Source organism: Egretta garzetta, unplaced genomic scaffold, assembly GCF_000687185.1.
Source record: "Egretta garzetta isolate BGI_Z169 unplaced genomic scaffold, ASM68718v1 scaffold69, whole genome shotgun sequence".
In the NCBI taxonomy this organism is placed as follows: Eukaryota; Metazoa; Chordata; class Aves; order Pelecaniformes; family Ardeidae; genus Egretta; species Egretta garzetta.
In genome coordinates, this window is record NW_009260790.1 from 2,012,864 (window position 1) to 2,025,062 (window position 12,199).

Here is a 12,199-nt window from a genome sequence, read left to right on the forward strand (position 1 = left end):
AGATGTGTTACTGGGCTGCAGTTAGCTGTTGACTGTAAATTTCAAAGGAATACCAGAAACTCATACCAGTAATTCTTCTCCCTTACTAACCCAGGATTTTGGGGAGGCAGATGTCTATCTTTTATGTTTCTTGTAAGTCATCAAAACAGTGTTCGAGATCAGATGTGAGTGTCCTTTTTACTTCATGATCTTAACTGTGAACATGTTTGGTGCTGCACTTAAAGGTTATTAAAGATAATAGCATCTTGTACAGTTTAGCAATATTTAATTATAGAATTCAGCTCCAAGTGTGTGGAAAGACTGTGTTTAACGTCTTCCCTCCTGGCATCTGAGTATGCTTATCCCATCCCACCAGAAATAACTCAGTGGGTTTACAGCTCTATTAGTATTTTGATTAACAGCAAAAATACAAGCACAGATAACTGTAGGTTGTTTTGAGGTGTCTTGGTTTGACCAATAAAATTAAGTGCGGGCAAAGAAAGGTTATTTCTCTCTTTCAAATTCTTACTGTGTTGTCATCTGAACTCAACTGGAATAAGTGGGACTACAGCATAACTATCAACCAATTATCTGGATGTTGGAAGTAGCATGAGATCTGCTGTGCCTATTGCAATATTTGTGCCAAATGTTATACAGGTACCGTAAAGGTGTAAAGGCAGATAATGCTCATGCTAACCTATCTACAACATAAGTGAAGGAAAGGGGAGAAAAAGGAACCATAATTAAAAATTAAGTTGCAAGACAAATTGATGCGTTCCTCTTTTGATCTTTGTCTCTATAGACGAGTAGCTACTTTCCATCTGTTTCTTTCATTCATTTTTCTTTGCATCTTTCTTTTGCAATTCTTTTAATACACATACACAATATATTAAGTTCTGCCCTTCATTTATTCTTTTGTCATTGTTTCCATTTCACTTTCCCTGTGTTTCATTCCTGTATCTTTCTTGTTTAGACCAAGTGGAGGATCCAGCTGGCAGTAGCAGCCATGTAGGACCCTTCAGGAACCTGATGGTAAGTGCACGTGTGTACTTATACTCAGGCTTCCACCAGGTTCTGTATTCTGAGGCATTTTCCCCCTCCTGAAGGCTTCTGTTCTTGACATTTGAAACTGTAGGAAAATTAAGGGACAGACCTTGGGCTACGCGTTGATGTCCTTTACATCAGAGTAGTAGGTTGCATTTTCATTGAAAATCTGCAGGAAGAAAATGATGCAAATCTTTCAGGCTTACATGGATTTAAAAAGCATTTGGGGAACTCATGGAGGAAAATCTATCAAAAGCTATTAAATATCTTCAGAAGATCCTGAGCTCTAGACACGTGAAAGCTGGGAGAGCATACCGATGAAGTATCACTTTATTATTACTCTGTTCTTAAATTCTCCTCCTGGGCATCTGCTCTTGAACATTCAGGGCTGTGAAATGGATGCATCTGGGACAGTCGTTGCCATGCTTGAGTACAGGGGATTCTTTTAACTTTTACAAAGAAAGTTGCAACCTAGAAATGAACAAACTAAAGCTGGTAAAAGAAAAACATGAAAAATCAGCTGGTATCTCTAGTTGATATGTCAGAAATTGATCTGACGCATCTAAAATTATATATGTACGCAAGCAATTTTGCTCGCTATTCTGAGTAAGAGCCTATAGGTGCTAGATCAATCTTCTCTTCAAATGTGTTTATGCTTGAAGGCCAAGAACTTGAAACATTTAAACATTTCCAGCTGTATCAAGTGAGCAGGCTGTATCAGTGGTTTTTTTGGTTTGGGTTTGGGTTTTTTTGGGTTTTTTTTTTTTAGGAGCGTGGCAAGAGAACTTGCAAATTATCTTCTTTCCGTCAATAGCTTAAGGAAGTGTGTGATTTAAGTAACTCAATTTTGGGTACAAATGCCGCTATTCTAGTGATTTCCTAGATTATAATTGGTTTTGAAGTACTATAAATTTTATATTCTATCAGTGGACGACACTTTGGAAAATGTATGCACGCTTTCGCACTTACGAGTGATTTTGTTGTTGCTTTTATATGCTTCACCTCACACTTTAAAGAGCATAATAGATTTGTAATCTTCTTATAAGAAAGAATTAATTGGGTCTTGCTTTGAAGGCTTTTTACAGTAACCTGTCATTATGCTGCTGTAGAATAAGATGTAGACTTGCACAGTGACTTCACCTGCAATATCATCGTGTGCTGCACCATCTAGTAAAATACTGTCTCTAACCGTGGCCAAGTTTGGCATAGAGGAGAAGGGGCCTGGGGACCAGTCTTTTCCTTCTTGTTTCCAGCCTCACCTGTAGAGGTGACAGATGAATCTAGAATTTTGTCTTGTAAGTCAAGATATTGATGTTGGTCTTAAAATGATAAGCAGTGTGCAAAAAAAGTTGATAGCTCTTTAAGGGTTCTAGCAATGAAATACGTTTTGTTATGTCTCTCCTACGGAGTATTGTGATGCATGTTTGATGCCCTAGGAATGTATTGAAATTTTAGATTTAGACCTTTTAGCTAGAAATGGAGCTGTTTATTGGCTGTGTTACTGGACATTTCAAGAGTGATTTCAGGTGACTTGGCAGATTTGAAATCCTTCGTACTCAGATCTTGGTACTACTGGTTGCAATTACAAGCATTAGAGGTGCTGATAATAAAAAATTACCTTCAAATTGGACATTCAGTAGCCCGTCATGTGCTTAAACTCTGTATGCCTGTGTGAACACTGAAATAGATGCTGAATCTTCTGGCAACTTGCAGGTGTTTGGTATAAAATACAGTTGGGTATTGTATTGTCAAATAAACCAGTGTTGGTTCCTTACGGCAAGTTTAGACACAGGGATTGTTACAATGTTTCAGGCTATGGTGAGAAAATTGCCATTTCACATTAGGAAGGGTGCATGTGTATTTTTCCAAAGGTGACAAAAATTAATTGAGTGACTATTGGCAGTTTCTCAGACCAAAAACTGTTAAGCTGGAATAAGAAAATTAAAAAGGATAATTACATACATGAAACTGAAACACACTGGAATTTGGGGAGAGCCTGTGAAATCTGAGCTCCTTGAGAGGAAATACAGATAATTATGTAGATAGAATAGAATGTTCAAATAAAAACAAGCATTTCCTTTTAAAGCTGACCTGTCTCTGCACCCCCTTCAATAGAAGAGATCATACTTGGAAATTTTCAGTTTGAATAGAGGAACATTTTTTTAAAAGGCATTTCAGTTTCTTGGCTCAAGATGTGAGAAATATTTTTGAGGGAAAAAAGGAGGAACTTGTTGACAGGATTGTGAGTTGGAAGAATGCGCTTCTAAATAAGATTTAGGGCTGTGATGCACGCTTCTGATTAGAGGGAAGGGTCAGTGCATTAAAAAGTAGCATTTTGTGTCTTAGAGGGAGCAAAGGAGGAATTTGGATTGCTGCTTCTGGACAATTCTCGTTCCTAAGAGGTGGTGTGTGGAAGTGTGAAGTTTCAGAGGAGACTGATATCTCAACCACCGCATTGTACGTAAAATAACTGTTCTGTATGGTCTTTGCAATTAATTGAATTGGAAGACCTTAAAGTTTCATTTGTTACTGCACAGTGCTTATCATAATTTCTCTATATTATAAGGCTGTATCTTTAATGGAAAAAAGTAGCAGTATAACTTTGCAGTGCATTGGTAAATGAAGTTTTCCATCTTTACATCTTGTGTCACTGATTAGGTCTTCTCATAATGCCATTTTGCCCTAGTCTTCATTGTGTTCATCATCCTGGGCAACTAATACATGATGCTTAATTTTGCTAACAGAAAACGTTAGCAAACTTGTTTGTGTCAGTGGACACAATGAAATACCTTTATATTTTACTGTTACCCAGTTCCATCTAACTTGTTTTTACTGTCTTTGCCTTGTTGGTCAAGATTATGCTGCTTTTAATCTTCTCATAATGTTATTACTTCATTGCTTCTATTATAACACTTCAAGTTGTTATTCAGAATGCTCATACAGGTAGAGAAGCCTCTATGGGTTTCTACTTCATAAGGTCTCCCAATTAATATTAAGGATAAATAGTACATGAAGGAATTTACTTAATTTTCCATATACTTGTATGAGACAGCAATTTAACAGCCATATGAAGGTACTGGGTAACTATGTGATGTGAGCTGGTTAACTCTGGACAATACATTTCTGTTACAGTCTATTGTTGCCTTGAAAGTGAATAAAGTATTTCAGAATCTTAGGTTTTTAGAAACTCATTGTTATCTTTACTTTTAATTTCTTCTGGGCTCTAGAAACTTACTGCTCTATCTGAATGCTGTCCTTTTTACTGATGTGTTGTTTGTATTCCTCAGGAAAATAGGGTTTCTACAGAAGTGTGTTATATTCCAAAGCTGGGTGTTTTAATTCTGCCACTTTAATATGAAAAATAAAAATTGTTTAACAGGAATAATAAATGTTGGGGTTTTTTTTTCTCCCCAGGAAAGAAAAAGACTCAGGAAAATAAAAACAAGGGAAAGAAGGCAGCGGATACAAAACAGAAAAAGGCTGATTTGGATTCTGCTTCTGCAGATATGAGGGATTCTAAAGAGAGTGAGTTCTCAAGTATCTTCTTGTTTTCCTTCTAATTGTCTTTTTGAGTCAAAGGACTCTTTTTGTCATGTTTAGTATGTTCGCATGTTATGTTAGCATAGCAAAGTGAATGTGTATTATTTGTGCAAACTTTTTTATTAGTAAGGAACTTGGGTATCAGAATATGTCATTAACATGCAACTCTGACAGCAGGAAAAACTTAATGTACTGTAAAATTTAGTCATAAATCCAAACTCTGTAGAAGAGGGGAGCAGAGCAAAGTCCTTATTCTAAAATAATTTATTCGGAGCTTGGTTATATGGTCATTTATTGCCATTTAATAGAAGTCAGTGTCAAGGGGGAAAAAAATACAGTGTTAATGCGCCAACTCACTGAGTATGCCATTTGTTTGCCAAGATTATCTGCAAAGGTTGTTTATGAATTGGCTTGGCTTTTTTCACATAGTATCTATGTAAAAATGCCTGAAAGATATTTTAAATATATAGGGTTTTGTCTGTTTTACAAGAATCTAAAACTTGCCACTGCTGTGTAAATGATAATGTTTAAAGCCCTGTATAGGTATTGATTTCTTTCAAGCTTCTTTTCTTGAACTTCTTTTGACCCATAACTTTTCCATTCCTTCATTCTTTTGTCCCTTCTGCTTGCCCACCATGTGCACCACTGTGCCAGGCATCTTATGCCCCAGCTAGGGAATGGAGAGGAAGTTTTGCTCAATTCATGTAACACTTACGCAGCATTGTGTGAATGGGCAGCAAAGTTATTTTCTTCAGTAATGGATATATATGACAGCAGATAGGTAAGACTAGCATGCAGAGGTGTGAATAAAGAATCTGTCCGCACCAATAAATGAGATGCATGCAAGCCCTGATGCTGAAGTGTAGGAAGTAGCCATTCAGGCAATGGCTAATAGAAAATCTGGTGTGAAGAGTGGAAAGTACTATGCCAGATACAAGGTACACCTTGCTATGCATTACAGTACAAATCCAGATTGGTTTATTGTTAATAATTTGGGGAAAATGGTCAAAATAGAAAATTTGCTTGACAAGCTTCGTATGTACTTTATCTATTTGTTTTGCTGTACTTTCCTGATGTTTATTTGTTGTAAGAAAAGTCAGTGAAAGGTTTTTTGGTTTTGGTGGGTTTTTTTGAGATTTCTTGAAATATTCTGAAGTCTACCTTGAAATGTTCTGGTACTTTCCAGGCTGTTTTGAGTTTCTTGGCCACAATGTTCAATCCAAAGATTCTCTGTTAAGTGTAGGCAGTTGCCTGTATTTTGCTGAAGTTCTGGAAAGGAGATTTCTGAATACACTTTTACTCTCAGTACTGAATCACAACAGTGAGAAGTAGTGGTATTGTGTTGGGTCATAAATGTTGGGTATGCTGTGTTAGAGGAAAAAGTAGAAGAAAGGTGTAGCATGCTTTGAAGTGTTTTGTAAAGATGTCTCATGCTTTTCTTTCCATACTTTGTGTATCAGGTCATAAAGAGGAAGATGAAACACCTTCTGTTTCTGCTGTACTGTCCCTGGAACAAACAGCTGTGATTCAGGAAATGGTAAATCAAGATGTACATCCAAAGCTGATGATCCCCAGTCCTACCAGTGAACCACAAATGGTAACTGAAGACAGACAAGGAGAAGCAATAAACTGTGCATCAGATGATTTAGATGATGATGATGAAGAGGAGGATGATGAAGAAGACGAAGATGAAGAGGAGCTAGAAGATACCAATATGCCTAAAGAAAACGCTGAAATGCCTTTGATGTGTGAAGAAAAGTTAGACTCTATGGAAGAGCAAAAGAGTACGTCAGAAGAATCTCCAGAAAGCTCTCCAAAGAAAAAACTTATTGTGAAAATTCCAAAAGTGAGAGGTGAATCAAATGGTGATGTTCAGGAAACATTCATGTTTCCCTGTCAGCATTGTGAGAGGAAGTTTACAACAAAGCAAGGACTTGAACGCCACATGCACATCCATATATCTACTGTTAACCATGCTTTCAAGTGTCGCTATTGTGGGAAAGCCTTTGGTACTCAAATTAACAGGCGAAGACATGAGCGACGCCATGAGGCAGGGCCAAAGAGGAAACCATTCTTAACACTAACATCGTCACAACACTTGGATAATGTTGCTGATAACCAAGTAATTGTGGATGATAGTCTTAAAGATGACATGAATGTTTCCAGTCTTGTGCAAGAATCTGTTGTCTTGGATTCTGAGAAAGTTTCCCAAGAAATGTCAAACTCTGCTTTTGCTGAGGAAAATAAGGAGCCCAAAGAATTGCATCCATGCAAATACTGCAAAAAGGTTTTTGGAACTCACACCAACATGCGGAGGCATCAGCGTAGGGTTCATGAGCGTCATCTTATTCCCAAAGGTGTCAGAAGAAAAGGATTCTTTGCTGAAGAGCCACCACTTCAGACAGAGCAGGCCCCACCAGTCCAGAGTGTATATATAGCAAGTACAGAAATAGAAGAGGAAGGTGAAGTAGATGACGTCTATATTATGGATATTTCCAGCAATATCTCTGAAAACTTAAATTATTACATCGATGGTAAAATTCAGTCCAACAGCAGCACTAGCAATTGTGACGTGATTCAGATGGAGGCCAACTCTGCAGACTTATATGGACTAAACTGTATAATCAGTCCAGTCACGGTGGAAATTTCCTCAAATGTAAAGGTTACACAAACACATGTGAATGAGCCTCCTAAGGAACCCTCCAGCAGTGGGAGCAATGAATCCAAAAAGAGGAGAACTGCCAGCCCTCCTCTTGTACCAAAAATAAAAACCGAAGTAGACCCAGAACCTATAACTCCTACTAGCTCTTTAAATCTTCCTCTTAGCATTTCAACAGAAAGCTTACCTTTTCATAAAGAAAAAGGTGTTTATCTGTCATCAAAATTAAAACAGCTTCTTCAGACACAGGACAGTAAGAAGATAACACCGTCAAGCGAAATCCCTAAACTAGGACCTTCTGTTGCATCATCACCTATTTTGCCTCCAGTATCCAGTAGATTTAAAAGAAGGACCAGCTCTCCTCCCAGCTCTCCACAGCACAGTCCAGTACTTCGAGACTTTGTCAAATCAGGTGAGGGAAAAACTGTGTGGAATGATAATATTCGGGGTTCAAAAATGCCAAAGTTAGAAAGCCACAGCAACTCACCTGCTTGGAGCTTGACTGGAAGGGAGGAAAAAGAGACTTTGAGCCCTCTTTGCTTTGAAGACTATAAAATATCAAAAGACTGGACAGCGGCTCCGACTTTTGGCAATGTGTGCAACCAGCAGCCACTGGATTTATCTAGTGGTGTGAAACAAAGGTCTGATGTCAAAAATAAGAACCAGGTTCCCTGGGAATCTGTTTTAGATTTAAGTGTGCATAAGAAGCCTTGCAGTGATGCTGAAATTAGGGAGTATAAAGAAAATGCCATACAGCCAACCTGTAGTGGTGTTAAAAAGAAGAAACCAACCACTTGCATGTTACAGAAGGTTCTGCTGAATGAGTATAATGGAACGGATGCAGCCACAGACAGCACGCTCAGTGTAAACAGGAGCGCAAGCCCAAGCAAATCCCTGGAGCCTCAGGCAGAACCTGACATGGATCCCAGTCTGTCTGCATCGTCTTCTGTTGACACGCAGCCCCTTAGTTCTTCTGTTTCCCCTCTGCCACAGACATCTGCTGTACCTTCCGTGTGCCAGCTGCCTCCTCTCTTAACACCAACCAATCCTCCTTCCCCACCGCCCTGCCCGCCTGTGTTGACAGTTGCTACATCACCTCCTCCACTTCTTCCAACAATGCCATTATCAATTCCAGATGTCTCCGCCAGTGCCACTAACACTTCTTCTTGCCCATCACCACTTTCTAACACTACTACCCAGTCCCCATTACCAGTTCTTTCACCTACAGTTTCTCGTTCTCCATCTCCTGTTCCTTCTGTTGAACCTCTTATTTCTGCTGCTTCACCTGGTCCTCCTACACTCTCTTCCTCATCTTCCTCCTCCTCTTCCTCCTCTTTCTCCTCCTCTTCATCTTCATCGTCTCCATCTCCACCTCCTCTTTCTGTAGTTTCTTCTGTTGTTTCCTCTGCTGATAATCTTGAAAACACTCTCCCAATAATAAAACAGGAAGAAGCTGAAAATGAACAACAGAAAGCAAGAGAAGCTCCTCATACTTCAAGTGAATCAGGAATAGTGCAGGAAACGTTCAATAAAAGCTTTGTGTGCAATGTCTGTGAATCACCTTTTCTTTCTATTAAAGACCTAACGAAGCATTTATCCATTCATGCTGAAGAGTGGCCCTTCAAATGTGAATTCTGTGTACAGCTTTTTAGGGATAAAACAGACTTGTCGGAACATCGCTTTCTGCTTCATGGAGTAGGAAATATCTTTGTTTGCTCAGTCTGTAAAAAGGAATTTGCTTTTTTGTGCAATTTGCAACAGCATCAGCGGGATCTCCATCCAGACAAAGAGTGTACACATCATGAGTTTGAAAGCGGGACTTTGAGACCCCAGAATTTTACTGACCCCAGTAAAGCAAACATGGAGCACATGCAGAGCCTGCCAGAAGATTCTTTGGAACCTTCTAAAGAGGAGGAGGATGAAGATCTGAATGATTCCTCTGAAGAGCTTTATACTACTATAAAAATAATGGCTTCTGGAGTTAAATCTAAAGATCCAGATGTTCGTATGGGCCTCAATCAACACTACCCAAGCTTTAAACCACCTCCATTTCAGTATCATCATCGTAATCCTATGGGTATTGGAGTTACTGCGACAAACTTCACTACCCACAATATTCCACAGACTTTTACTACTGCCATTCGATGCACAAAATGCGGGAAAAGTGTTGATAACATGCCTGAGTTACACAAACACATATTGGCCTGTGCGTCTGCCAGTGATAAAAAGAGATACACACCTAAAAAAAATCCAGTACCACTGAAACAGACAGTGCAGCCTAAGAATGGCATGGTTGTTCTAGCTGGCCCTGGAAAGAATGCCTTCAGACGAATGGGTCAGCCTAAAAGACTTAATTTCAATGTTGAGATTAGCAAAATGTCCTCAAATAAACTAAAAATAAGTGCATTGAAAAAGAAAAACCAGCTTGTCCAGAAAGCAATCTTGCAGAAAAAGAGGTCTGCCCAGCAGAAGGCAGAACTAAAAAATAATCCGGCCGAGTCAGACTCTCACATCTGCCCCTACTGTAATAGAGAGTTTACTTACATTGGAAGTTTGAATAAACACGCATCATATAGCTGTCCCAAAAAACCCATCTCTCCCTCCTCTAAAAAGAATTTTTCAAAAAAAAGTGCAAGTTCTTCTTCACCTGCAAGCAGTGAAAAAGGCAACAACCAGCGTAGGCGAACAGCGGATGCAGAAATCAAAATGCAAAGCATGCAGCCTCACTTGGGCAAGACAAGAGCACGAACCTCAGGACCTGCGCAAAACCAACTTCCGTCTGCATCCTTCAAATCAAAACAAAACGTTAAATTTGTACCTTCCATTCGATCGAAGAAGCCAAATTCATCTTCGTCATTGCGGAACTCTAGTCCTATAAGAGTGTCCAAAATGTCCCATGTTGATGGGAAAAAAACTAAGGTGGTCGCTAAGAACGGTTCCTCTGGAATCTCAAGCAAAACGTCCCGGAAGTTGCACGTCAGAATACAAAGGAATAATAAAGCCGTTTTGCCAAGTAAGTCTGCTGTGGCAAGTAAGAAAAAGGCAGACAGATTCACTGTAAAATCTAGAGAGAGGATCGGAGGACCTATTACACGAAGCCTACAGCAGGCAGCAAATGCAGAGGCAGCAGAAAACAAAAGAGATGAAAGCAGTACAAAGCAAGAACTAAAAGATTTCAGGTAAGCATTTGATTTGAAGTTGAAACAACACAGGAACACATTGCTTGCAGTTTTGCCAATTTTCTTGGTCTTTTTTGAGTTTCTCATACTTAAAAAAAAAAAAAAAAAAAGTTGCATTTCCTAAACCATGGTTAAGTAGCTCAGTCACGCTGAGGTATGATGTACATACTTGATGCATTTTGTCATGTTGTCATGAAATAACGCATAGTTTGTATAGAGAATGTCTTTAATTATAAACTGAATTGAAAACTCTGGAAAAAAATGTCAGTGCCTGAGTGCAAATAAACTTAACGTCATTAAACTTCATGTTATTGGAAACAACGACCTTGTATTTGGTACCTAACATGTATGGTGGCCCAAAATCATTCTAGGTTTAGTTTATGGTGTTTTGCGACGCTAAAAACCATGGCTGGGTTTTTTACTTAGTAAAATAACTTGGATTGTTGGTTTTTAATAAAAAGCATTCTCTGCATATCATATAAAAGAAAAAAAAAACCATGACCAAATACTTCAAAAATATATGTGCATACTAATTGAGTCAGATCATTAAATACTTAATATAAGGGAAACAGACGTGTAAGAAAGTTACATGCATATGTAAATTTGTTAGAAGTATCATGCTCTTATGTTTCAGTATAAACAGATTTTATAATTAAAGTTCTATTTCTTTTTGAGAAGAAGCATTTTAATCACAAGAAAGGGTAATACTTCAATAAATAAATAAAATCTTAATCTACGTGCCTGAGTCCCAACTTACGTCTTCATGTAGTCTCTCAGATCAATAGGATATTTTGCAAAGCATTTATAACTTTCATTAGCATGCTTCTGCCCTGTTGTTCCTGGAAACAGGTATCTGATTTGCCGAGTAACTCTCACAAAGCTCACTGGTAATTAAGAGTTCTTTTGGTTTTGGTAATTGCAGTGCATGGCTGTGATTAACACCAGATTTATGGCTGAAGGTAGCATTTTTTTAATCAAAGGAAGTGATAGTGGAGGAGGGAGAGGAACTGATAGCGTCCTTCAGAACAAGTGTCCCCTAGCAGAATTTGTCAAGAAGTGTCAAAATGCAAACTGCAGCTTGTGTGTCTTATGGTGAGGACCTCCTAGGTGAAAGTTTTGAGGAAATACTTTGTAAACTAAAGGTTCAGTATAACAGAACTATTTCCAAGTGCTAGAGGGGAATTTGACTTAAAATAGTCAATACCCAAATTAGGATGTGTTGAAGGAGAAAAATATTACTGGAATTTGGGGGCTAATGGTGTAAAAAATGCCTTTAAGGAACAAGAACTGTCTACCAGGCCTGTTCTCTTGGGACATAAACATCTTCATGTTACTTAATTCTCATCAGCTGTGCTCTCAGTGTTATGTGTGAAGCTGGATTTTACATGGTGCCAGAACAGATCAGTAGAATTTGAAGCCAGAATGCCACATCTTTCTATCTAAATTAATCATTTGACCTTAAGCCAAATAACTGAGTACTTGGAAATCTGTGCATATGGAAATTGTTTAATAGTATTTGGGGTAAATAACAATTTACCTAGGGGTAAGATTTCCTTGACTGTCTCAAATACCGTTTGTTTACTTCGGCAGCTTGCAGTCTTTACTGGTTTCATGAATAGTTATGCTAGAAGAAGTCTTGCTTTTTATTTCTGAAATAACGTTCACAAATACAGATTGTCTAGTCAACATTTTTTATATTAAGTATATAGTATGAAGAATTTTTTTGCCTTCATACACTACTGTCAGCACAGGCTAACTTTGATTCTACTCTGTAGGCACTGTTGGTTCTCTCCCCCTT

At 38.4% G+C, this 12,199-nt stretch overlaps 1 protein-coding gene across 3 annotated transcripts in view; it reads left to right on the top strand.

The window, feature by feature from the left end:
- Positions 1-950: 950 nt before the first annotated feature.
- PRDM2 (PR/SET domain 2) overlaps positions 951-12,199 on the top strand; it is a 25,112-nt gene continuing 13,863 nt past the window's right edge. For all 3 annotated transcript variants that reach the window (XM_035901893.1, XM_035901892.1, XM_035901894.1), the window contains exons 1-3: positions 951-1,011; positions 4,438-4,548; positions 6,024-10,401. In XM_035901893.1, the coding sequence (XP_035757786.1) occupies positions 4,530-4,548; positions 6,024-10,401 (4,397 nt within the window). In that variant the 5' untranslated portion in view covers positions 951-1,011; positions 4,438-4,529. The remainder of the gene's footprint in view (positions 1,012-4,437; positions 4,549-6,023; positions 10,402-12,199) is intronic.